A 26,215-nucleotide genomic window follows, 5' to 3' on the forward strand; every position below is an offset into this window, starting at 1 on the left:
TGCTCTCCTCTGGTGTAAGACCTCTGCCTGCTAACTGAGCAGCCTGTGCTATGGCAGAAGCTTCTTCTGTTGTTAATGGTCTACCAGCAGCCTCTGAAGCTTGTAATACTGAGGCAATTTCCTGGGGTGTCAATGGTCTTCCTAATGACTTTGCTGCTTCAGTCACTGTTTTACTTTCATTTGGAGTTAGCATCCGTCCAAGTGTATTTGTTGCTTCAACAATGGCAGCAGCCTCTGTAGATGACAGGGGGCCATCTACAGCCAGGCCTGCTTCCAGCAGAGCTACCATCTCCTCCATTGTTAGCTGCCTTCCTAAGGCTTTTGATGCCTCTAGGATAGCTGTAGTTTCAGCAGGAGTAAAACGTCTACCAACCTCTCTTGTACCATCCACAATTGCTGTACATTCTTCTAATGTCAAAGGCCTTCCTGATGCTTTCAATTGCATCTAACAAAGTCTGCAGTTTCCTGTGTAGACAATGGTCTATCCAATGAATTTGAAGCCCCCAAAATGGCACACATCTCTTCTGGTGTGACAGGTCTTCCTGCAGCCTGCATAGCTTGCGCTATTACTGCAGCTTCCTCTGATGTAAGTGGCTTTCCCATAGCCTGAGCTGTATCAAGAAGAGCAGTACTTTCCTCCGCGGTCAGCGGTCGCCCCATTAGTTTACAAACTTCAAAGACTGATGCCAGATCATCTGGAGAAGGGGATTTACCTGCTGCTTTCAAAGCTTCCATTGTTGTTGTAATTTCTTCTGGTGTGAGTGCCCTGTCAAGTACATTGACTGCTGCAATAACTGTTGCAGCCTCATCTGCAGTAAGAGGCCTCTCCATCTTTTGATTTGCTTCAAACAGTGACTTTCTTTCATCTGCTGTCAGTGGCTTTCCTGCAGCTTCAGCTGCATTAAGAAGAACCATGGTTTCTTCTGGTGTTAACTGTCTACCTATTGACTGAGAAAGTTCCAGAACTGTTGCCAGATCATCCAATGATAAGGGTCTTCCAGCTGCTTTTGCAGCGTCAACAATTGCTATGCTTTCTTCTGGTGATGGAGTCCTACCAAGGACATTTGCTGCTGCTACAACTGTGCAAGCTTCATCTGCTGTAAGAGGTCTTCCCAATGCTTGATTCGCTTCCAAAAGTGCCTTCATTTCGTCTTGGGTCAGTTGTCTTCCCAATGCTTTAGAGGCTTCAAGTATTGCTATTCCCTCTTCAGGAGTCAGACATCTTCCAGCTACCTTTGTTGCATCAACAATTGCTGCAGCTTCCTCAGCTGTCAGTGGCTTTCCAAGTGCTTCGACTACATCCAAAAGGACTGTTGTTTCATCTGGAGATAATGCCCTCCCTAGGGTCTTTGCAGCTTCAATAACTGTATCCCTTTCTGCTGTAGAAAGCTCACGACCTGCTGTATTGATTGCTGTCAATACAGCAGCAGCTTCCCCCTCAGACAAAGTCCTTCCAAGTAAGCTACTGGCTTGTAACAAGGCAGATGTTTCAATCTGCGATAAGCGTTTTCCAGCATTTCTTGCAATTTCACGAAGAGCATTTTGCTCTTCCTTTGTCAGTGGCCTTTCAGCTACTTTTAATCCTTCCAATAGAGTGACAACTTCCTCATCAGTCAATGGATGATCAGATGCTTCTAGTGCTTCTAGCAGAACTGTTGCTTCATCTGGTGTAAGAGATCTTTCAACTGCTTTTGTAGCATCACATATAGCTTTAATCTCATCAGTTGTCAATGGTCTCCTACATTTGTTGGTTGCAATGATAAGTGATGTTGATTCATCTTCAGTTAATGGGTGTCCTAACACCTTTGCTGCCTCAAGAACGGTGGAAATTCCATTTGCATCAAGCAGTTTCCCAGATGCAGTAGCTGTGAGAATGGATGCTGTTTCCTCTGGTGTTAGTGGCCGTCCTGCTGATTTGATTGCATCTAATAATGAAGAGCATTCTTCAGGAAAGAGCTTTCTCCCTGCAGCTTCTACAGCCTGCAGGAGAGATGCAGTCTCATGGGGTTCCAGTGGTCTCCCAGCTGACTCTGTAGCTGTCAGTATAGCAGCTGTTTCCTCATCAGTCAAGGGTCTTCCTGCAGCAGTTGCTGCCTCAAGAACGGTGGAAATTCCATTTGCATCAAGCAGTTTCCCAGATGCAGTAGCTGTGAGAATGGATGCTGTTTCCTCTGGTGTTAGTGGCCGTCCTGCTGATTTGATTGCATCTAATAACGAAGAGCATTCTTCTGGAAAGAGCTTCCTCCCTGCAGCTTCTACAGCCTGCAGGAGAGCTGCAGTCTCATGGGGTTCCAGTGGTCTCCCAGCTGACTCTGTAGCTGTCAGTATAGCAGCTGTTTCCTCATCAGTCAAGGGTCTTCCTGCAGCAGTTGCTGCATTTAAAAGCATTGAACTCTCATCTGTAGTAAGGGGCCTCCCAGCAGCCTTACTGCCTTGCAATACAGCAAGAATTTCATTTGGGGACAATGGCTCCCCTTTGGTAGTAGCACTGTCCAGAATTGTGGCAACTTCTTCAGCGGTGAGAGCCCTTTGTAATGCTTTTACCCCTTCTAGTAAAGCTGTCACCTCGTTTGGTTTAAGAGCTTTCCCTGAGGTCTTAACAGCTTCCAGTAGTGACGTAATTTCATCAGACTCCAATGGTCTACCAGCGGCTCTTGAGGCATTGATTATGGTAGCAAGTTCTGTTGGTTTGTGAATATCGCTAGAGACTTTTGAAGCTGCAGCAACAGAGGCTCCCTCGTTGACAGCTACTGGTCTTCCGACTAATTCTGTAGCCTTAATCACAGCTGCAGCTGCCTTATTAGAAAGGGGTTTTCCTGTCAACTTAGTGGCATTAAGTACAGATGCAATTTCATCTGGTGAAAGTGGTCTTCCTGTACAGCTTGTTGCTTCTGTGATAGCTTCAGCCTCTTCTTCAGTAAGAGGTCTGCCAAGGGCTAGAACAGCTGTAGTCTGTTCTATTGAAAGAGGTCTGCCTGATGCCTTCACAGCCTCAATGATGCTGTCTATTTCCTCTACAGTTAGAGGTCCCTCTGCCACAGTTGCACCATCAAGTAGGGCCGAAGTCTCCTCTGGAGTAAGAGGAGTGCCTATCTTTCTAGTGGCTTCAATCAACGTTGCTGCCTCATCAGGCTTCAGATGACGTCCCAACACACTGGTGGCTTGTAGCACAGACATTGTTTCGTGAGGTGTGAGCGGTTGCCCTGTTACCTTCGCAGCCTCTGCAATTGATGCTGACTCCCCAGAGGTCAATGGCCTCCCTGCAACCTTTGAGGCTTCAAAGATGGCAACAACCTCCTCTGCAGTTAGGGCACGTCCTGCTGCTTCTGCAGCAAGTAGAATTACGCCTGTCTCCTCTGGGCTAAGTGAATGTCCAAGAGCTTTTGGTGCTTCAAGCAGTGTTAAAAGCCCTCCTGCTGCTTTTGTGGCTTCTTCGACAGCTGTTTTTTCTTCATGTGTTTCTTCAGGTTTTTCTTCAGACTTGGTTTCCTTTTTATGTGTTTTGTCTTTGTCATCTACTACTTTTTCTGGAGCTACCTCCTCAGTGGTGTCTTTGCCCTCTTCCTCCTCCATACCACCTACCATCACAGGTATAGCTGTCTTAACTTGTTGAAGGAATTCTCCTACTTCTTCCAGAAATTCTACGACAGGGGAGGCTGGTTCTTCAGGTTTAGTCTTTGCTTCACCCTCTGTCTTGACTTCTTTTGCAACTTCAGGTTCATCTGGTTTAACTTTGTACAGTTCTTTTTCTACTTCTTGCTGTCTCTGGCGTTCTAATTGGATTTTCTCTTCAAGTTCATCTTTGGATGTACTGTTTGGTTGTGTTTGTGGGTAGGTACATTAAGTGAAGAAGATGTGGGACAGAATAAAGGAAAGAAATAAAAAGAATAAGGGAAAGAAAAGGATTGTTTGGCATGTCAATGTTGCATGCGTATGCATTCTCCATCTTGGCTGGTATAGATATCCAGGGGATCCTTGGGCTCTTGCATTGGCCTTGACCATCAATCAGTTTTTATTTCTTTAAGATGCCTTCTTGGTCCTTGATGTACCTCCTTAAGTCCAATATTTCCCAAAGTTCTGATTTCCTTGTTCTGTACTCATTGATGTGCCTTTCTGGCATTTCTGCTACAAACCAGTTGAGGCATCTTCCTGGTTTAGAAGGGTTGTCTTTTGTTGTGGTGTTTTGGATATGTGGTGTATGCGTATGTGTGCACCAATGGACAATTTTACAAAACATACCCTCAAACACTGTATTTTGTTAGAGGTTGGTAATGCTATAATAAGACCTACTAAATCGAAGGTTCCTCCATTATCTAACCACTGTACTGCTGCGAGCAAATTTAATGTGTGCCACAGGAAATTTCTGACAGTTAGTTAGGACACAGGGAAGAAGAAGCAGGAAGCGACTCAGAACAGCCAGAAGAACAAAAGGAGAAAAAAACATCAGAGTGCAAAGTCTTACAAAATGTGGCATATAGAAATTTCGAAATCCTTTCCTTGCATTGTAATCTTGACAGGATCACAGGTGATGAGTGGGACCATATCACAATACATCATTTTTCAGAATGATCTACATGGATATGTGCTGGACCAAATGATGCATAAGACATGCACAAATCAACTTAGATATTAATTTTCTTTACTTTCAGATGACTATATATGTATCTAGCAATGATGCAACCAAGGCCAACCTTATGCATTCATACTGAAAATAGTCTTGCAATTTACAATGCAACACTTCTCAGCAAAGCCAAATAGTCTCTAATTGATTGTTTGGCAGATGTGGGCCTTGGTCGAAGTTTAGCAGAATATTATAAGTGAAGCACTGGTTAGTCTGCACAACACACCACATAGGATTAGGAAGTTCTGCCATGACACCTGAATTAACAGGCAGGAGTGCTGGCTGTCAGGGTTGGGGATGTCAAAATGTATTGGTAGTGTCTCTGTGTCCATACTGATGCTTCCTGCAAGTCTTGGTGCTTTACACCATTCAAGATTACAATGACAAGGAAGAGTTGCCTCAATTTTGCTTTCCTTTAAAGAGGTTTTGTTTGGAATACCAGCCAGTTGGAGAATGCATATGCCACAATTGTACAGACATTACCTACAGGAATAAGGGTCCAAAAAAGCCACATGAATACTGTCTGCAAAAGAGCACATTTCTTATGATAAGCCCGCTATATGCCACATTTCAGGGACATAGCAAACAAGGAATGAATGGATATATATGTCTGAAGATTTCATAAGTTATACAGGTTTTGTTAAAATGATTGGAATGATGAGTATGTCAGAAAAATAGTTATAACGAGGTGTTCCAAGCACTGCAATCTTATCTGCTATTTCAGTGCTCTTTGTCCCAGCAAGATTATGCTATTTAATAGCCTTAACATCAGGCTAGCATGAATTAGTTGATATACTGCAACAGTATTCATGTGGTCAAAGATTGCAGACAAAAATGAAGTCTACCCAGACATCATGACCGAGAAGAGAGCACAGATAAATAAAAGCTTACAGCATGCAAAGAGAAGAAGGAAAACACAAAGTAAGATAAAGTATGTGTGGATAGTGGATACTTGATCAATGCTGAGTTATTCCTACATGTATACCTTTGCATAGATACTGCTTCAGTACATATAGAGCCATGCAAGGCTATTAGCTGTCTGTAAACTGCATTGCAGGTGACAAACACAAAATTTTCCCATAACCCACTGCTACAGCTATTATGTACTTAACTTTGATTTCTGTTCATAGAATGTAGTATTTCACCAGTTCAATTCAAAAGACATAGCTACTTATGCCATTTATCGCTGTAAAAAATCAGTATGGGATCATGAGTGAATATTATGAGATCAGACTAAAAGAAAGTGCAGCTCACCTCTCAGTCACAGTGACCGTGCCGTCATCACTAAAGACCTGCTCGGACACCTTCTGCGTTTCTCCGTTGACCTCCCTGGCAATGCGCAGGGCCTCCTCAAGAGCCTGGTCATCAATCTCCTGCTAAGACAAAGGAATGGGGGGGGGGGGGGGAGGGTTCTATGAGAAAGTGCTTTTATGAACCTTATGACATGAAGAATCATCAATGAGTGCCATTGCTGTACTTCTGAGACACTGTATATCGTTACACTATCTTCCTTCAAAACATCTTACTCACTCCTACACAAGGATTGGGCAAGTATACATATTACCTGCAATTCTACAAATGTTAACAGTAATATCAACATATCTACAAAACATAGAATCATAATGTTCATCCATGCAAGATTTTTAATATAATAACAGGTATTATGTTTTAGGCCACACCAGTACAATGCAGTAGTAGGCACTTCGGTCAAAGCAGAATTAATGACTTTTGTCATATATGAGCTTTCCTGTGGAGTTCTCCATAGAGTCTATACAATCAATCTGTGACCAAAGAGGAATCCCTGAGTTGTCTTTCTCTTAAATGTTGCCAAAAGCTCTCACATACATTGTCCCAGTATTACATTCAATAGATAAACATTATAGCCTTTTGAAATAGTGGCATGTTAATCCACAATTAAAGCATTGTAAAGCTTGAGGAAAAAATGTAGAAGTTAGAAGCCAATGCTACACATTATTTCAAGTACATGTACCAAATTTTCCGAGATTTGATGCAAACAAGCATTCTATTGGCATGACCATAACAGATGTACAGCAAACTTTTAGAATAACTTATTCACTCCGATCCAAAACACTACAAGACTTAACAAAATGATTTTAAAGAAAATTACTCTAGATATAGCACAGAATGAGTGCAAAGGATAATGGAAAGGAAACATAACAGATTAAAACTCTGATTAAAACTCTGAAAACATAGAAAAGAAATCATGGAAGACAAGTGGAAGCAACAGAGACATAGAAAAGAAATCATGGAAGACAAGTGGAAGCAACAGAGAGGAGATCAAATGAAAATGGAACATTGCAAGATATGATGAAGGGAAGGGAGAATTTAGATCTAAATTTAGAAAGATAGGCAGACAAGTGTTGAACTTATACTTCTCTGGTTGGTTGTTCCATGATTACAGGTCAAGCAACTGTCACGAGGCCAATGGTATTGAAGTATGACAAAGATGTCAGCAGTACAAATAAGGTGGGGGCTTTTATAGCAGCAACATTTTTTATTTTGATGTGAATAAAAATTTGGGAAAACAAATTTGTGGTGGCATTTATGAAAGAAATCACATAAATGCAATATTTTCGACTTTCATCATGATACAAATATTGCATGCGATATATATATCCAGGGACATGTAACAAGAGTAGTTCCATTGACATTGCTGACATCTTTGTGTGATTTTACAAATGCAGCTTTTGTGAATGGAGCGGTTCCACTGAAGGAATGGAGCACAAAAGAAGTTGTGAGACATAAACATCACATCACATTTCACTGACTTTCACCACAAGCGCTGATTCACACTGGCACTTCATCCACATGCTACTTATACTTGCCATTGAGCCATTGTTAGGTGTTTGGGAGGGTGATATTGTGATAATCTTATACTAGACCAATGAGTAACTGTTAGTTATTTGTGCTAAAGTTAAGAATGTTTCATCTCATGCAAGTCTTTAAAAGCATTCCTAGACCATTAACTTGGAGGTGGTTGCAATAACTAGTGATTTTCTACAATGGGGACTTTTGTCTACTCTCTAAATGTAGCTAGCATGGAGAAAGCCACAGGAAGTATGGAGAAGCCCACAGGGAACATGTTGAAGACCACACTGTCCATGCTTTCCATGTAGAGGCAGATACTGGAGAACAGGTACACCAAGAACAATTCCAGGACATCACAGATGACAGAACACTGTAGATGGCACCAGGCATAAGCACGTATCCTCCACACACATTGAGATGCATTCTGCTGAATGTGCAACAAGAGGAGTCTCCCACACAAGCATGTTCCAGTGCTGACCTTCCTACAGTGTTGCTGCAACAGTCTGAGGGACAAGCTTCAGTGGAATACAACATGCAGGCCATCAACAGGGCTGCCCTCTTCAATGTCAATACAAGACTCAGAAAGCAGCTGACATGCATTATCCAGCAGACAGAACACGATGGTGATAACATGCAGTGTTTTGTCACATCACAAAGTCTACCTGTGGTTGGCTGCTGGCACCCATTACCACAGGTTGCTCAATCAGCCTGAAGACTCTAGAATGTGCAGATGCCTCCGTCATTCCTTCCCACTCTTGTGCTTCCATTTCTCCCCAATCCTGTGCTTCCACCATTACATCCCACTCTGGATCTTCCTCGGAAGAAAACTTTACCTCTTCGATCACTTTGGTTTCACCATCTTCTTCTTTGAGGACCGATCTCTTGATCACCTTAGAAGCCACACTGGTCTTGGCTTCGATTTCCAGAACAGGGTCTGCCTGTTCCATTTCAGGAGGAATGGGGGATACAGAGCGCACCTCTTCTGTCACACGAAGAGTCGCCGCCTCATCTTCCTCGTAAACCTTGACAAAGAATTCCCCACTCTCTTCTTCCAAAGGTTCACTGGTATCAACATACACTTTTGGCCATCTTCTGCGTTTGGGCTTTGGTTTCTTTGTGGTGATGACCTCCACTTCCTTGTGTAACATTTCATCAGATGAGGCAGGTGCCTGTTCAGCCAGTAGTGGTACAGCAGCTGCCGGTACAGTGATTTTCATCTCTGGTTCTACATCCTCTACAACAACAGATGGTACGATTTCCTTCCCAGATAGAATGGCTTGGATTTCCTCTGGTGTCAGATCCCTACCCAGTTGCTTTGCTGTTCTAGCAATCTCTGCAGATTCTTGAGGGGTGAGTGCTCTTCCACTGGACTTTGTGGCTCTAACAAGTGCTCCTATTTCTTCTGGAGAAAGGGTTTGTCCTGCAGCTTGTGCAGCATTAAGAACTGCTGCCGCCTCTTCAGGTGTCAACATTCCAGCTGCAACAGCTCCTGCAATGGCAGCAACAGCACCTGCCTCTTCAGGGCTCAGTTCCCGCCCTGCAGCATCAGCCACAGCTGCAATCGAAGCAGCCTCTTCTGGAGAGAATTCTCGTCCAGCCGCTTTTGCAACTGCAGCCACCTTTGCCTGCTCATCTTTGGTCAGCCCAATGACAACTGGCTGTCCTACAATGCCTTCCATCTCTTCAGGGGAAAGTGGTCTTCCCTTTTCCTTCATTGTATCAAGGATTGCAACTACTTCTTCAGGTGTGAGTTCTCGGCCGAGTGCTTTCATGGCTTCACGTAACGTAACAGCTTCCATGGGAGCAAGAGGCCTTCCGGCTGCTTTGGTGGTTCGCTCAGCCACTTGAATGGCCTGAAGTAGGGCTGAGGTTTCTGTAGGACTGAGAGGCCTCCCTGCCACTTTAGCAGCATTCAGGATAGCCTTAGTTTCCTCCTTTGTCAGAGGTCGACCGAGTGACTTTGCAGCATTCAAAATGCCTGATATCTGTTCTTCAGTCAGTGGTCCTTCTGCTGCCTTAGTGGCATCAAGGATTACCAAGGTTTCATCTGGAGTCAGCGGTCTTCCCACAATTCTTGAAGTTTCTATGAGTGCAGATGTCTCATCTGGCTTGAGTTGTCTTCCTGAAATCTTGACTGCATTTAGTACTCCAGCTGTTTCATTTGGAGTAAGCTCTCTCCCTACAACTCCTCGGGCATCTAACATAGACGAAGCCTCATTTGGTGTTAGGGGCCGTCCAGCAGACTTCAATGCATCTTTCAATGCTGTGGCTTCCTCTGGAGACACTGGTCTACCAGCAATTTTTTCAGCCTGTTCAACCATACTTGGTGCAACCTCTACTTTCTCCTCTGGTTTTGTGGGGTGCAGAATATTGTTGATTTCCTCTGCACTTAATGTCCTTCCTGCTGCTTTTGTAGCTTCCAGTAAGGCAGTTGTTTCATCTGGTGATAGTGGCCTTCCTGCAATATTGGTTGCTTCAATAACTGAAGATACTGCTTCTGGTGTTAATGGAGTATCAGATGTCTTTGCTACAGTAAGTATAGCAACTGTTTCATTGGGTGTCAGAGGTTTTCCTGTTACCTTTGTTGCTTCAAGAATGCCACCAGTCTGATTTGTTGTTAAGGGTTCCTCTGATGTTTTTGCAGCATCAAGTACAGCAACAGTTTCATCTGCTGAAAGTGGCCTTTCAATTACTCTGCAACCTTCCAGAACAGCTTTCGTGTCCTCGGGACGCAGTTGTCTTTCTGATGTTTTAGCTGCAGTTAGAACTGTTGCCACTTGGTTAGGAGAGAGGGGCTTGCCTACTGCATTAGTGCCATCTACGACAGCTGCAGCTTCATTAGATGACAGAGGCTTCCCTGCTGTTTTTACAGCACCCAAAAGTGACACAGTTTGGTCTGGTGGTAATGTTGTGCCTGTGACTTTTGTTGCTTGGAGAATTGAGCTGGACTCGTCTGTTGTTAAAGGTTTCCCTGCTATCTTGGTAGTTTCCAGTACTGCTGAAGTTTCATCAGGTGTGAGTGGTTTTCCAGCAACCTTTGTGCTTTCAATAATAGACGCAGCCTCCTCAGCTTTGGGGACCCTGCCTAGACTCCTTACACTGGAAAGAATGGCAGAAGCCTCATTTGGTGTGAGAGACTTCTTGGTGGCTTTTTCTGCCTCCAAGACTGCTTGTGCCTCATCTGAAGACAAAGGCTTTGCAGATACTTTTGCTGCCTTTTCAATCGTAGCAGCCTCTTTGGGTGTAACTGTCCTCTCAACAAGTTCACTTGCCTCTTTGATAGCTTCAGGGGTCACTTTGACTTCTTCCTCAGGCTTTTCTGCCTCAAGAAGCTTAGCACATTCCTCAGGTTTAAGTGGTCTTCCAGTCTCCTCAACAGCCTTGATGGTAGCAGCAGCTTCATCCACAGATACAGGTCTCCCTGCTTGTTTTACAGCTGCGAGTATAGAGCTTGCCTGCATTGGACTCAATGGTTTCTTGGTGGTTTTAGAAGCCTCCAGAATACTTGCAGTTTCATTTGGAACTAAAGGCCTTCCCACAGTTTTTGTTGACTCCAACATTGACCCTGTCTCTTCTGGTGTTAGCTGTCTTCCTGATGACTTCACAGCATCGAGTACTGTTGCAGTTTCATTTGGTGTGAGGGGTTGGCCTGTGGACTTAGCTGCTGTTATTACTGTTGATGCTTCCTCTGAAGAAAGAGGTCGTCCGGCTGATTCTTTAGCTTCCCTGCAAGCGGCTGCTTCTTCCTTGCTTACGTTCCTGCCGGCAAGTTCAGCTGCCTCATTCATGTCCGATGGAGAAACTTCAGGCACAACTCTTACTATCACAATTGGAGGTTCAACAAATTCCTCAATTTGCTCCAGGGTAAGCGGCTTTTCCTCTTTTTCAACAGCATAAAGTAACTTTGTTACCTCCTCTGGTGCTGTAGGTCGACCAGCCACTCTAGTTGTCTCCAGAATAGTTGTGACATCATCTGGAGACAACTGTTTCCCTGCTGTCTTGGAAGCTTTGAGAATTGCAGTGGTTTCATCAGGTGTTAATGGCTTTCCTGCTGATTTTCTTGCTTCAAGAAGTGCTGCTATTTCTTCGGGGGTAAGCTTTCCTCCTGTTTTTTGGACAGCTTCAATGAGACCATTCACTTCATCAGGAGTAAGAGGCCTTCCTGTTGTTTTTGTTGCCTCAAGGATGGTTGCTGCTTCATCAGGAGAGAGACTTTGTCCACTGGATTTTGTTGCAGAAATAAGTGCTTTTGTCTCATTTGGAGTTAAAGGCTGTTCAGTGATAATGGAGCCTTTGTGTACTGTGCTCATCTCCTCTGGGGTGAGGTCTTCTCCAGAAACTTTTTGGGCAACAGATATGGCAGCAGCTTCTTTAAGAGAGAGAGGCTTGCCTAGAACCTCCTGTAGTTGAGCCACCTTTTCTGTGGTAACTTCTTCTGTCACAACAATCTCCTTTTGTGGTTGTATGGTAAGAGAAGCTTCTTCTGTTGTTAATGTTTTCCCACTTTCTTCCACTTTCTTCAGGATGGTTTGGGCTTCTTGTGAGTCTACTGGCCGACCGGCTACATTTGATGCCTCAAAAGTGGAAGCAATTTCCTCAGGCTTCAATGGTCTTCCAGCTGCTTTTACTGCTTCAAGAGTAGCCTGTACTTCATCTGGTGTGAGTTGGTGATTAGCCACATCTTTAGCATCCAAAAGTGATTTTACTTCATTTGGTGTAAGTGGTTTTCCTGCTAATTTTGAAGCATCGAGGATGGTGGCAATTTCGCCAGGAGTAAGGGGTCTTCCAATGACTTTTGCTGACTCAAGAACAGCACTTGCCTCCTCAGGTGTTAATGGTCTTCCAACAATTTTACTTGCATCAAGAAGACTGTTAGTTTCATTGGGCGTGAGCTGTCTACCGAGGCTTTGCACACCATTAAGAACTGTTAAAGCCTCTTCAGAGGATAAAGGTCTCCCAGCAAGTTTTGCTGCACCGATTAGTGTTGTTGCTTCCTCAGAGCTAACATCTCTTCCTGCCACAGCAGCTGCTTCTTCAACATCATCCTTCTTAACAGCTGGCTTTTCTGCTTGCATAGACGGATCCACTAGCTGGGCAATAGCTTTCAGACTTAGTGGTGTTCCTGGTGTTGACTGCACAGCCTCTTTAACAGCTTCAATCTCCTCTTTTATTGGTGGCCTTCCAGCTATCTTAGTTGCCTCAACAACAGCTGTTACAGTTTCTGGTGATACTTCCTGGTCTTCAGCTTTTGTTACATCCAGAACAGCCACTACCTCATCTGGAGTCAAAGACTCCTTTCTTGTCTTTGTAGCCTGAAGAATTGCAGCAGTTTCTTGTGGAGTGAGTGGATGGTCTGCGGCTTTTGCTGCATCAAGCAAGGATGCCATCTCGTCAGGAGTTAGTTGTCTTCCTGTTGTTTGTGTGGCGATAACAATTGCTGCAACTTCATCTGGTGAAAGTGGTCTACCGACTGTTTGGACAGTTCCAAGCACAGCAACTGTTTCATTTGGTGTCAATGGCTTGTTTGTGACCTTGGCGGCTTCAATGACAGCATTAGCTTCATCAGGGGTCAAATCTCTTCCCACTGACTTAGCCGACACACTGACTGTGCCAACCTCATCTGGAGAAAGTGACCTTCCTGCAGCTTCCTCTGCCTTTTGCACATCATCTGATGTTATTTCTGGCTCCTGTCTTACCTCTGGCTCAAGAACCTTGGCAATTGCCTCTGGGGTCAGAGGTTCCTGTGCCCCTGCTACAGACAGTGCTGCTGTCTCTGCAAGAGTCAGTGGCCGTCCTGCTTCTTTGGAAGCCAACAGAACCCCGCTGATTGCATCTGGTGTAAGTTCACCTTCTTGCTCTTTAGAAGCTGCCAGCAAAGACACAGTTTCATCTGGTGTGAGTTTCTGTCCTGCTATGTTTTTAGCATTCAGGACATTAGCGACTTGCTCACTTGACAGACTCTGACCTTCGGCTTTAACACATTCAAGTAGTGAGGATGCTTCATCAGAGGTGAGTGGCCGTCCAGATGATTTGGTAGCTTCAAGAATTGTTGCTGCTTCATCTGGACTCAAAGACCTATCAGCTGACTTTGAGGCTTGAAGAATTGCATCAGTTTCATTAGGTGTAAGAGGGCGTCCAGCCACTCTAGCTGCTTCCAGGATAGACTTGGCTTCCTCTGGTGATAAAGGCCTTCCAGCAGCCCTAGCTGCTCTAAGAACTGATGCCATTTCATCACCTGTCAGTGGTTTCCCAGAAACTGCAGTAGCCTCCAAAATAGAAGACACTTCATCATCTGAGAGTGGTGTCTCCGCTTCTTTCATGGCTTCTAACAGACTTGCAGCCTCATCTGGTGACAGTGGCCTTCCAGCACTTTTTGCTGCTTTCAAGAGAGCTGAAGTTTCTTCTGGAGTCAGTGGTCTCCCCACTGCTGCAACAGCATTCAGGATGTTTGTGGCTTCCTGAGGAGTGAGTGGTTTTCCCGCTGCCCTTGTTGCCTCCAGGATAGCTTCAGTTTCCTTGGGGCTCAGTGGCCTACCCATTGCTTTTGCTACATTGACAACAGATGATATCTCATCAGTACTCAATGGTTTTCCAGTTGACTTGAGGGCATTCAATATAGCAGAAGCTTCCTCTGCAGTGAGAGGTCTCCCTGCTGCCTTTGCAGCTTCGAGAATGGCAGATGCTTCATCTTCTGTCAATGGTCGTCCAGCAGCTTTACTTGCTTCAAGGACTGAAGCTACTTCACTTGGTGTTAATGGTTTTCCAGCTGTTGCTGATGCCTGCAGAATAGCTGCAGTCTCTTCCGGAGTCAAAGGCCTTCCAGTACTCTGTGCTGCGTCCAGTATTGCTGCTGCTTCATCTGAAGACAGTGCACGTCCTACAGACTTTGCAGCTTCTACAACAGCAGCTGATTCCTCTGGAGACAGTGGCCTTCCTGCTACTTTGTTGGCTTCTGCAAGGGCTGTTTTCTCATCAGCTGTCAAGGGTCTGCCAATAACATCTGCAGCTCCTTGTGCAGCTACATCATTTAGGGCTTCCGTTATTTGCTTTGGACTGAGGGGACCTTTAGTTGCCTTTGCCTTGGCAAGTATAGCAGCTGCCTCAGGACCTGTCAACGGCCGTCCTGCTTCCTTGGAATAACGCAGCAAGATATCAGCCTCTTCAGGTGTTAAGGGTCTCCCGAGTTCTCTCGTGGCTTTGAGGACCATATCTATTTCTTCTTCATTCAATGGCCTGTGGGCTGAATCACATGCAGCCAGCACTGACTTCACCTCATCAGATGTTAGTTCCTTTCCAGCTACTTTAGTTGCATCAATAATGGAGTTAGCCTCATCAGATGTAAGTTCTCTTGGAACACACGAGGCTGCCTTCAGAAATCCTGCAGTCTCTGCTGGACTTAGAGGTCTGCCAGCTGTGTTTGCTCCTTTCATAACAGAAGAGGCTTCCTCAGGTGTCAGTGGTCTGTCTGCTGTCTTTGTGGCTTCAAGAATAGCGGCGGTTTCATCAGGTGATAGTGGTCTCCCTATTGCAGTTGCTGCATCAGCAATGCTGGCTGCCTCCTCTGTTGTCAAGGGGCGCCCGGCTTGTCGGGAGGCTTCTGCTACAGATACAGCCTCTTGTGGTGTCAAAGGCCTGGCAGCTCTTGCCTTCTTAAGAACAGAAGAGATTTCATCAGGTGTAAGTGGTTGACCTGCCTCTTTACTTGCCTTAAGAATAGCTGCTACCTCATGAGGTTCAAGAGGCCTGCCTGCTTCCTTAGTAGCTGCGAGGATTGCAGCAAGATCTGCATCTGACAAAGGTGAAGACTGTTTAGAGGCCTCGAGAACAGATGTAGCTTCCTCTGGTGACAATTGTCCTCCTCCTAGTTTGACAGCATTTATAATATCCCTTGACTCAGAAGAGCTCAATGGTCTTCCTACAGCACCAGTGACTTCAAGAACGGCAGCCGTCTCCTCAGCACTCAGTGGCCTTCCGACAGCATTAACTGCCTGGGCAACAGCAGAATCTTCCAGACTAAGCGGTACTCCTCCTGCAGCTTCTTGTATTTCAGTTGACATTACATCCATTTCCCCAAGCTGAGCAGCTGCAATGGCTTCTGCAGTTTCAGCTTCTGTCAATGGTCGTCCTGCTGCCTTTGCTGCATCGAGCACAGCAAGGATCTCGTCTGCTGTTAGCGGCCTCCCGGCCTGCTTTGAGGCAGCAACAATGGCAGAAATATCTTCTGGTGTTAATGGTGAAGCTATTTCAGAAGCTGTGAGAATTGATGCTGTTTCATTCTCTGTCAATGGCCGACCTACTGTTTTGGCAGCAGTTAAGATGTCAGCAGTCTCTTCACTTGTTAGTGGCCTTCCTGCTGACTTACCTGCATCAAATATTGCTGCTATTTCTTCTGGTGTCATTGGACTTGAAGATACTTTCTGGGCTGCAAGGACAGCTGCTACCTCTTCAGGTGTCAGCGATCTCCCTGCCACTTGCGCTGCACTCAATAGTGCAGATGTTTCCTTGGGGGACAGAGGTCGTCCTACTGCTTTTGTAGCCGCAAGTACAGCTGCTCCTTCTTCTGGTGTCAAGGGTCTGCCTAGTGTTTCAGTGGCCTCCAAAATAGCTACTGTCTCCTCTGAAGTGAGCGGTCTTCCAGCTGCTTTCGCAGCCTCAATGACAGCAGATGTCTCATCTGGTGACAGGGGACGGCCCATGGCTCTGGCTGACTCAAGGACAGCTGCTTCATCTTCAGGAGAAAGTGGCATTTCTGCTTTGTCTAGAGCAGCTGCTACTTCTTCAGGAGTAAGTGGTCTTCCTGCAGCTTTTACTGCATCTAGGATAGCAGTGATTTCTTCTGGGGAGAGTATTCTTCCTTTCGATTGTACAGCACTAAGAAGAGCTGCATTCTCTTCTGGAGTTAACACCCTTCCAAGCTGGTTGGCTGCTTCTATGACAGTTTCAGTATCCTCAGGAGTCAGAGGCCGTCCTGCTGTTTTGGCACTTTGAAGAAGCACAACAGCCTCCTCATTAGACAGTTTTCTTCCGGTCTTCTTAGCTGCTTCAAAGAGAGCTTTAGTCTCTTCTGGAGTCAAAGGTTTTCCAGCTACACCTGCTGTGTCAACAATGGCAACAATTTCATTGGGTGTGAGTGGTCTACCCACTGCATTTGTAGAATCAATCAGCTTTTGAGTTTCTTCTGCTGTCAGTGGTCTTTCCATTGTCTGAATGGCAGTGGCCAGGGTCCTGGCTTCAATATCTGAAAGATCCTTTCCAATTTGCTTTGCCAAGGCATCAACTGCTGCTTGGTCAGTTGGTGAGACTGGTTTTACTTCTCTTGTTGTTTCTACTTCGGCTTTTTCAATGACACCAGGAGGTGCAGCTTTGTCCTCTGCAGCAGCTTGTTCTAGGACAACTGGTTCATCCTCCATCTCAGCAAAACTTGTTCTTTTCAGGAACTGTTCTACTTCTTGACTGATCCTTTTTTCTGTGATGGGTGACTTTTTCTCTCGGAGGACAACACTTTCTTTGAGTTTCTGTGGGGCAACGATGGCTGTAACTTCCTCGGGAGCCAGTGTCCTTCCAGCTGTCTTAGCAGCATTTAACACTGCTGCTATTTCTTCAGCATTGAGTGCTCTTCCAGTGTCTTTGATGCCTTGAAGTATTGCTGTATTCTCATTTGGTGTAAGAGGTCTACCAAGCGTTTTTGAGGCATTCAGAATAGTAACAGTATCCTCAGGTGACAAGGGTCCTGATTTTGCTCTTGTGGCATTAAGAATGGCAGCTGTTTCTACAGGAGTCAGTGGCCTTCCAGTTGCTTTCATAGCTTCAAGAAGTGAAGCTGTCTCATCATGTGTGAGTGTCCTCTTGGCAATCTTTGCTGCAGCTAGGATACTAGTCGTTTCATGGGGTGAAAGTGGTTTCTCTGATGATTTCACAGCTTCCAATATTGCAGCTGTTTCTTCTGGTGTCAATGGTCTTCCAGCTGACTTCACTGCCTCAAGAAGGGCAACAGTTTCCCCAGGAGACAGTGGTCTTCCTTGGTTTCTTGTTGCATCAAGAACAGTTGCTGTTTCATCTGGCCGGAGAGGCCGATCAGCTATCCTGGCAGCCTCCAGGGCTGTAGCAGTTTCATTTGGCATGAGCCTGCTCCCAATGACACGGGTGGACTCAAGTATTGCTGCTGTTTCGTTGGTAGTCAGTGGCCTTTCTGTCATTTTGACAGCATCAAGAATGCTTGCCACCTCTTCAGGAGTAAGAGGTCGTCCAGCACACTTTGCTGCTTCCAACAATGCTGCCACCTCATCGATAGTCAGTGGTCTTCCTGACAACTTGACACCCTGGAGCAGGGATGCAGCTTCCTCTGGGTGTAAAAGTCTTCCTGTCTGCTCTGCACCTTCCATGATAGCCGCTGCATCATCAGCACTTAGTGGCTGACCAGCTACTCTTGCAGCCTCAAAGATTGCCTGTGTTTCTTCTGGTTTCAATGGTCTTCCAACAAAGTGAGTAGCATCAAGTATAGCTCCTGCCTGGGCTGGCGTTAGAGGTTTCTCTGCCACTTTTGCAGCCTCCAACAGAGTGCTTATTTCCTCTGGTTTCAGTGGTCGACCTGCAGTCTTACCTGCATTAAGCAGCGTTGTTGTTTCTCCAGTACTCAGTGGTCTTTGAATAACTTTCGTACTTTCAACCAAGGCAGTTACTTCATCTTTAGTCAACGGCCTACTTGTTGAGCTGATGGCCTGAAGAAGGGCATTTGTCTCCTTTGGCGTGAGGGGCCTGCCTAACGCTTCTGCACCTCTCAATATTGATGTTGCTTCTTCGGGTGTAAGCGACCTGCCCGCAGCATTTGCTGCATCAACTATAGCTTTAACGCCAGACGGTGTCAATGGTCCTGATGATGCTTCTGTTGCTGCCAAGACTGAGGCAGTTTCATCTCTGGTCAGAGTTCTTTGTGTTTGTTTTGCTGCTTCAAGGATAGACTTTGTTTCATCCAGCGACAGCTTTCGATTTGCTGTCTTTGTGGCTTCCACAATAGCTGCTACTTCGTCTTGTGTTAGTGGTCTTTCAGCAGCTTTCACTGCTTCAAGTATGGTTGAAATTTCACTATCAAGAAGGGGCCTTTTCACTACATCGTATGCCCCGACAATGGCAGAAATCTCATCTGGTTTTAAGGATCTGTCGGCTGTTTTGGCACCCTGCAGTACTGCTGAACATTCCTCTGGCTGTAATGGTCTTCCTGCCACTTGAATGGCTTCCAGCACCTTTGCTGTTTCATCTGGTGTAAGTGGGCGACCAAAGGTGTCTACTGCTTCTACAAGGGTTATTACTTCGTCACTTGACAGTGGCCTTTTTGCTGTGTGAGCTGCTTGCAGGATGGTAGCCTTCTCATCAGAAGACAAGGGTCTTCCTAACAATTTTTCTGCCTCAGCTAGAGCTGGCACTATGGCTTCTTGTTCGGGTTCAGCATGCGCTCTGACTTCAATGACCTGCTCCTTATCTACAGGTTCTGTTGGTGTCACTGCTGAAACACCTGGGACTTCTTCTGCTGACACTACTGGCTCTTCAGGCTCGAATTCCACGAAGCTCGTACGCTTGAAGAATTGCTCAATTTCCGTGCTGATTCTTTTCTCGGTGAGTGGGGAATCCTTGTCAGGTTTTTGTCTGAGAATGACTCTCTCCTCTTCTCCTGGAGGGGCGACTCCTGCTGGAACTTCTGCCTGCGGCACCTGTGGTTGTTCCTCAGAGGGCTTAACAACAATACCTACCTCGCCCTCAGATACTGTGGGCTTATCTGATACAGACTTCTCAATGACTATGGGCTTCTCTTCTACAACAGTACTACTTGCTGTAACTACCTCTGTTCTAGTTGTTTTCACTATTCTAGTCACTACACCATCATCAGTAACTACCTGCTCCTCTGTAACTGTTTCTTCTACTGTTTCCTTGGGTTCTACAACATGAACTATCTTACTGTCTGCTGGGATTGGCTGTACGTCTACAATCTCTTTTTTGTCTACCTCAGGTTGAGTTATAGAAGGAGACACAGCTTCAGGCTGGAGTTTTGAATCAGCTGGTGGAACTGAAATTTCAGGCTTAGCTTCAGTTTTATCTTCTGGTTGGTCTAAACCAGGAATGACCAAGGGTTCATCTTCAAATTCTTGGAAACTTGTGCGTTTTAGAAATGTTTCCACCTCCCGACTTATACGCTTTTCAGTCAAGGCTTCTGGAGACTCAGCAGTTTTGCGCTTCTCTCTGAGTTGAACAACCTCAGTTTCAGGCTGTTCTTTGCTAACCATCTCTTCCTTTACTTCCTTCACTTCTGTTGTTACCACAGGCTCTGTCACTGCTGGCTCTTCTTTTGGAATTTCCTTTACTTTAACATCTACCTCAGGTTCTTTAACATCTTTTACCTCCACTGTTTTTATCTCCTCTCTTGACACTATTGTTTCAACAGGTTTGGATGGGACAGGCTCTACAATGTCTTTTACCTCCTCAGAAACCACTATCTCTTCCCTCGGCTCCTCTACTTTTTGCACAGGAGGTGGTGCAGGTGCAACACTTTCAATGTCTTCATGGGTAGTTTCAACTTTGGGTTCAGCTTCGCTTATGTTTACATCATCCACACCAGGGATAACAAGGGGTTCGTCTTCAAACTCCTGAAAACTGGTGCGCTTTAAAAATGTCTCTACCTCACGACTGATTCTTTTTTCAGTCAATTCAGGAGACCCTACAGTTTGGGGCTTCTCTCTTAACTTCACGGGTTCCTCAACTTCAACAACTTCTGATGTTACCTGTTCTGGCACTGCAAGACCAGGCTGGACTACTTTAACATCCTCCCTAACTTCCTCAATTTGTTTAGCCAAGAGATCCTCCGTTTTTACTTCATCTAAATCAGCAGCTCTTTCAGCTGGTTTAGCTGGTTGTTCTACCTCAACAGGGGCAACCTCTGATAGACTTTGCTGAACGACATCCTCCCTAACTTCCACAACCTGCTCATTGATGACAGCTTCAGTTGGCAGTTCATCTGTTGGTGTTGCCTTAGGTGTTTCATCAACTGGCTTGCTTACCTCCTTAAATTCCTGAGTTACCTGAGGAAGTTCCTCAGTTGTTTCTTTACCTTCAATACTTTCTTTAGTCTCAGGAGGTGCTACCTCTGTGGGGGCAGTTTCAGGTTTCACTTTAGCTTGGCCTTCAACTGGCTCATCTAAACCAGGTATAACCAGGGGCTCATCCTCAAATTCCTGAAAGCTAGTGCGCTTCAAAAAGGTTTCTATTTCACGACTTATCCTTTTTTCAGTCAAGCGATCAGGAGATCCTTGTTCTTCAGTTCTTGGTTTCTCTCTCAGCTTTACTGTCTCAACCTCACCTGGGATTTCCTCAACCTTTTGACTTACTGCCACTTCTGATGGTACCTCTACTGGTGTTTCTGGTTCCTTAATTACCTCCTTGACTTCCTTAATATTTTCAGCCAATTGTTTGTCAGGAACGGTTTTGTCAGTTGGTTCTACTGCTGAAGCCTTGACTGTTATCTCTTCTTTAACCTCAACCTGATCAACTACTGACTTCTCAGCAGGGAGATTTTCAGTCGGAGTTAGCACTGGGGGTTCTACAGGGGTTGGTGTTACGTCAGTCTCCTGTTTTTTTACCATCACTTCTGTAGGCAACTCCATTTGTGGTGCTACCTGTTCAGAAGGAGGGAGCTGGTCTGCATCTACATCTACCTTTCTACTTTCTTCCACTCTGCTAACTTCTACATTTGCTTCAGGTTGGGTGTCAGTGGGGGCAATTTTGGGCTTTGTGTCAGCTTCAGCTGGAACATCTACGCCAGGAATAACCAAAGGCTCATCCTCAAATTCCTGAAAACTAGTACGCTTTAGGAAGGTTTCAACCTCACGACTAATCCTTTTTTCAGTAAGCCTTTCAGGGGATCCCTCAGGAGAGGGGGCTTTCTCCCGCCTTCTAACAACCTCAACCTCCCCTCCTTCAACCCAACCTAACGATGGCTCATCAGCAGTTGCAGGTTTCTCGGGGGATACCTCTCCAACGGTTTCCACGATGACCTTCTCCTCACGCCTCTGGGTTGTGGTGATGGTCTTCACCTCTCCCTCAGGTCCAACTTCTGTTGTCACTGTGATGTGTTCGGAGATGGGCCCCACCTCCTCGGTGATCTGTGTGTATGGCTCTGGCTCTCCTGGAGACGCCACCTGGGGAGGGGTCTCCTCTCGCACCTCCATTGGGCCATCTGAGATGGGTGATGTTGGTGATGACTCGACAGCGTTGATGCTGACCTCAGCAACAGGAGGAAACTCCTCCTCCTCTGGTGACTTTGCGGGTGGTGTCACATCTGATGTGGTCTCGAAGCTGGTGGTCCTGTCTGGAGTAGGTGGCTCTGCAAAGACGCTGGAACTCCTGCTGGCATCGACATGGAGCATCTCCTCGGCTGGTGTTTCTGGGGGCGGTTGCTCAACAACAGGCTTCACTTCCTCTTCCAGACCCTGGAAGAAGTCTGCACCAGACTGCCTGTTGCTGGTCATGAATTGGTCCACAATGTCACTGATTTGATCCTCTGACAAGTCCTCCTCCTTCTTCTCTTCCTTCTCTGCGACTTCCATCTTCTGCACATACTCGACAACCTCGTCAAGGTTGACATCTGTCTTGGGTTCCTCTACCAGGTCTGGGGCTTCTCTCTCTGGTGATGCCACAGCCACTATTGTTTCTTCTGGAGGACTGGGTGCCTCTTTCAGGAGGTTTGTGACTGTGACGGTCTCAAGCGTTACGACTTCTGTTGCTTTGACTGGTGAGGGGACTCCTTCTTTCCTTTCTTCTTCACCTGAAATTAACATCACAGTAGACACATTTGACCATCAACTTACTTGAAAACATGTTAACCTTTTAGAATATTTACTTCATCATGTAACACATAACAGCCTTACAGTAGCTTCAATAATGGAGAACATTTTATCCAATCCAGATATTGCAAGGTCTCAAAGTCAACAAAACCAATCATTGTTCTTGACTGACCTGCTCGTTCAGCTTCGGCGATGGTTCTCTCAACTTCTTCTTGCACCTTAGCATCTACCACCTGGATGGGCTGGACAGTAACAACATGACATCAGACTCTGCACTTAGCAGGCCAACTATAAATGCCGCATTTTGACAACTTTTGACTACTGAAGTCCACCAATTCTTTAATGGTGTGGAAGAACATGATACACAAGTTTCCATAAATGTCTAGTGTTTCTTCTATGTGGTATAGAATGATGTTGGCACTGATAGATGTGATGACCACATGTTTGGGTTGAATGCCAAAGGTTTTCTGACATGACCATTTATGAGGTTTTTTTTCCATCTCTACAACTACATTGTATGTATATGTGCAGTGTAACACTGTATATCATTAAGCATAAACATAAATACATGTACATGTACAATATGATAGAAGGAAATTTATCATGCAAAATCATACAGACACATGGCATGCTTCAGAAAGAAAACATGCAAACATGCTCCATGAACATGGAAAATAACAAGATACTACCAGCCAATACTATCTTCTACCAGTCACAACTCCACAATAAATGGCATGCATAAATCCTTCACACTCCAAAAGAACTGTTCACTGTCCATATGAAGATATGGAATGCCATCTGCTATATGCTTTAGTTATTCTACCAATTGGCATAAAGCACAATTTTGTGATGTGGAACTTTCAGTTTCTGCTTCAGTTTTCTTACCACTTGGTGATATGTATAAGGTATACCTTAACTCGAAATATGAACTTAGGAGAGACAATAACCACACAACGCACTGGACACAAGACATCTACCGATCAAACTTCCAGATCAACATGAAAAATGAACAGCTTTAAGAAGATACACAGCTAGAAATGTCTGACTGGTTCCACAATGCTTACCTCTAAGGCATCTAGGTCTAACGAATCCTGGACGTCGGCATGCAATGTGAGCGAGGGATGGAATGAGAAAGGGATGGAGGAAGAATGGAAATGCCTCATGAATGGAGGTTTGAATTTCCACACCACTTGTTATAATTATATACACGGGAATGCAAGATACCAGACCCCAGATAGGAGAGAAAGAAAGAAAGACAGGAAGAAAGTTCTAAGACTCAGGATAAGTTGGCAGTAAGGGCATAAGCAGGGAAAAACAAATACCAACCATTAATTTAGTTACCTACACCTGAGCTAAGCCCCCAAAGCACCCACCCAAACTACTCTACAGGGGTTATAATACAGTTTCCATTTCGCCAGGATTGGCAAAGGTCATTTGTATTCCGTCATAGTCATAACTGGGGTTCTCTGCCTGTGCCTACACAGCAACACAACACAAAAAGATTGGATAACCTGAATTAAGAGTGGGAACTACATATATTGGGAAAGGGGGAAAGGAGGAAATATTCTGGGGGAATGGTTCTTGCTCAGTTTGCAAGGTAATGAGCCACAGATTGACAATTATCTTGCACAAACTGGAACACATTCCATTCGCAAACAATTCTTAATGAATATCAATCATGAAAATGATGTTGAAAGCACGTTTGTGCCAACGTTTGAGTGTAAACTTTTTCCTTCTTTAATTATTTAATTGTTTGGGAAGGATGTGTTCCAAGCCATGACAGACAGAAACAATACACAATCATTTGGAAGCTTCATACATTTTGATTCATATCAAAGGCAGGCCAAGTACATTCGATCAGATAATTAGCAATCAGCAGTAAAATCATCAAGTCTTTTCTTCATTCTACATTTCTCTACATTGCAGTCATCTTTGTATGCTAGTGGCACTGATCATCAGCAACAAGCACATCCCATCAGCAGTAGAAATCAACACAAGACTTACCCTCTTATGCTCAGGCAATGTAACATTCAAGTTACAGATGGCAGGAGGAGGGGGGATGCTCTTGGCTGTCTTAGGCTCGGGCATGAAGGACAGCCGCCCTGTTGGTTCTTGGCTGCTGTCTTTGACCTGCAGGAAAAAGTGTATGAAATCAGCAAACAAAGTGAGAGGATTCATGTTACAACAATCTGTGAAAAATTTCTTCAGGTTGGAACATCACTGGATAAGAGGATTATTCATTTACAAACAACAACAGTCAATGTTTCTCTGACTGCCAGTCACTGTCCTCAGGGCAATACTGACTGGCTATATTTGCACTGCAGTTAGGTGACAACGACAATACTTAACACCTAGCTGCAGTTCAAAATGGGACCAGTCAGGATTGCCCTGATAAGGAAGGTGACAGATGGTCATCGAAATAGAAGGCATTGTAAATAGTTCTCTATCTTACAGTCAAGGAGAGAAGAGAAAGGTATCAGTACATTTTTTGGACAACATGAATATGCTGGACATCACTTAAAAGCTTACACAAAGAAAACAAAGAATGTTGCAAAATACCCCTCCGTCTGGCCGCCATGTCAGCACTGAAGCGACAAGCCAGGGAGATGAGGCTATCTTTGTGACCAACAACATTTGAGAGTTGTCCTTGCATCCTCACATTTACCAGAATGATGTCTCAAATTTAAAAAAAGATTTTAAGTCAAAAAGAAGTCATTTAATATCATTGTTGGTATTATAGAATATCTTGATGCATAAGAGAGAAAATCTCTTTTGATGACTGCTGTCTGGATACCCCTGTTACAACCTATGTCAAGCACATTTTGCAATGCAATATGTCTAGAACAAAGATGCCTCTCTTTTCTTCATCCAAGCAGCAGTGCCAATGCCATTACTTGTGTGTTTTCTTCCTCACACACTGAAAAACAAATCTATGGTAATACATAAGCAGCACAGTGGATAACCTCTGCACATTGTATCATCTGCTGGTTGTTTCCACACTTCAATATTTCAAACTGAAACAGACACAAAAGGAGTTAACATTGTTGGTTCCCAGCTGCCGTCCACAGACACTGCTGCTGTGTTGTGCACCGTCTGGGTGGGCTCGAGATCTGCTCTCCATCTTCCCCTGGCTCAACCTCACAGCTGGCTAACTGGCATCAGCAGAGGCTGTTTCAGGCCCAGCTCCTGTGATGGTTGTATGAGGATGGGTGGTGGTAGTGCAGGGGATATTGTTAGTAGGGTGAATATCGTGAAGCTAGGAAGAGCAACGTTAGTTGCTGCCTACATTTGGCTGCCGCATCTTCATCATCATGTACAAAACATGCCAACATCTGCCACACAGCTAAAGTCCTGATACACATAGTACTTGTAGACCACAGCACTGACAATGTTGATATCATGTACACATCACAGCCCATATCGTCTGCCATAAACATAACAGAAGAACATACAATCAAAGTAAGCCACTGACAGGTAATTCTGTTATAAACACAGAGTTCTTCAGAGCCTCTAACACAAGTTTTAGATACATTCTAGGAACATATATTCTGTATTAAGAACATACATTCTGTTAAACTAGTAGTTACACCCGAACAGCAAATCATACAAACAGTAGTGGGAAAACATTAGACTTTCCAAGCCATTGTAAAGAGCTACTTTGCACTTGTGCTTGTAAGCTTGACAGTTTTTCTTTGCATTAGCTGGTGTCCATCAACACAAAACAATACAAAGAATTCAAAGCAAAACTACTGTGGACATAATGGTCACCAAAACCACTTTCCTAATTAGTGTAGTAGACAATGTAATGTCACCCTGCTTCAATGTTAAGATGTCAACATATATTTTGAAAACTATAAGTAAAAGTAAATTCAAACTTTACAGATCAGATCCAAAGATATTGGCATAATTAAGAAAATTAACGGATATAACAGAGGTT

General features: G+C 44.7%; 1 protein-coding gene across 15 annotated transcripts in view; it reads right to left on the minus strand.

Moving 5' to 3' along the window:
• LOC118410758 (titin homolog) overlaps positions 1-26,215 on the minus strand; it is a 108,885-nt gene that overhangs the window by 11,452 nt on the left and 71,218 nt on the right. For 8 of the 15 annotated variants that reach the window (XM_035812549.1, XM_035812539.1, XM_035812538.1 and 5 more), the window contains 7 exons: positions 24,283-24,408; positions 23,343-23,369; positions 22,451-22,520; positions 21,466-22,259; positions 8,284-19,155; positions 5,876-5,997; positions 7-3,811 (listed from right to left, as the gene is read on the minus strand). In XM_035812549.1, coding sequence (XP_035668442.1) covers positions 436-3,811; positions 5,876-5,997; positions 8,284-19,155; positions 21,466-22,259; positions 22,451-22,520; positions 23,343-23,369; positions 24,283-24,408 — 15,387 coding nt within the window. In that variant the 3' untranslated portion in view covers positions 7-435. Of the gene's footprint in view, positions 1-6; positions 3,812-5,875; positions 5,998-8,283; positions 19,156-21,465; positions 22,260-22,450; positions 22,521-23,342; positions 23,370-24,282; positions 24,409-26,215 lie in introns of those variants that run through there. The other 7 variants (XM_035812541.1, XM_035812536.1, XM_035812543.1 and 4 more) reach the window with 6 other exon arrangements.

The sequence above is a fragment of the Branchiostoma floridae genome, chromosome 3 (genome assembly GCF_000003815.2).
Source record: "Branchiostoma floridae strain S238N-H82 chromosome 3, Bfl_VNyyK, whole genome shotgun sequence".
Taxonomy (NCBI): Eukaryota; Metazoa; Chordata; class Leptocardii; order Amphioxiformes; family Branchiostomatidae; genus Branchiostoma; species Branchiostoma floridae.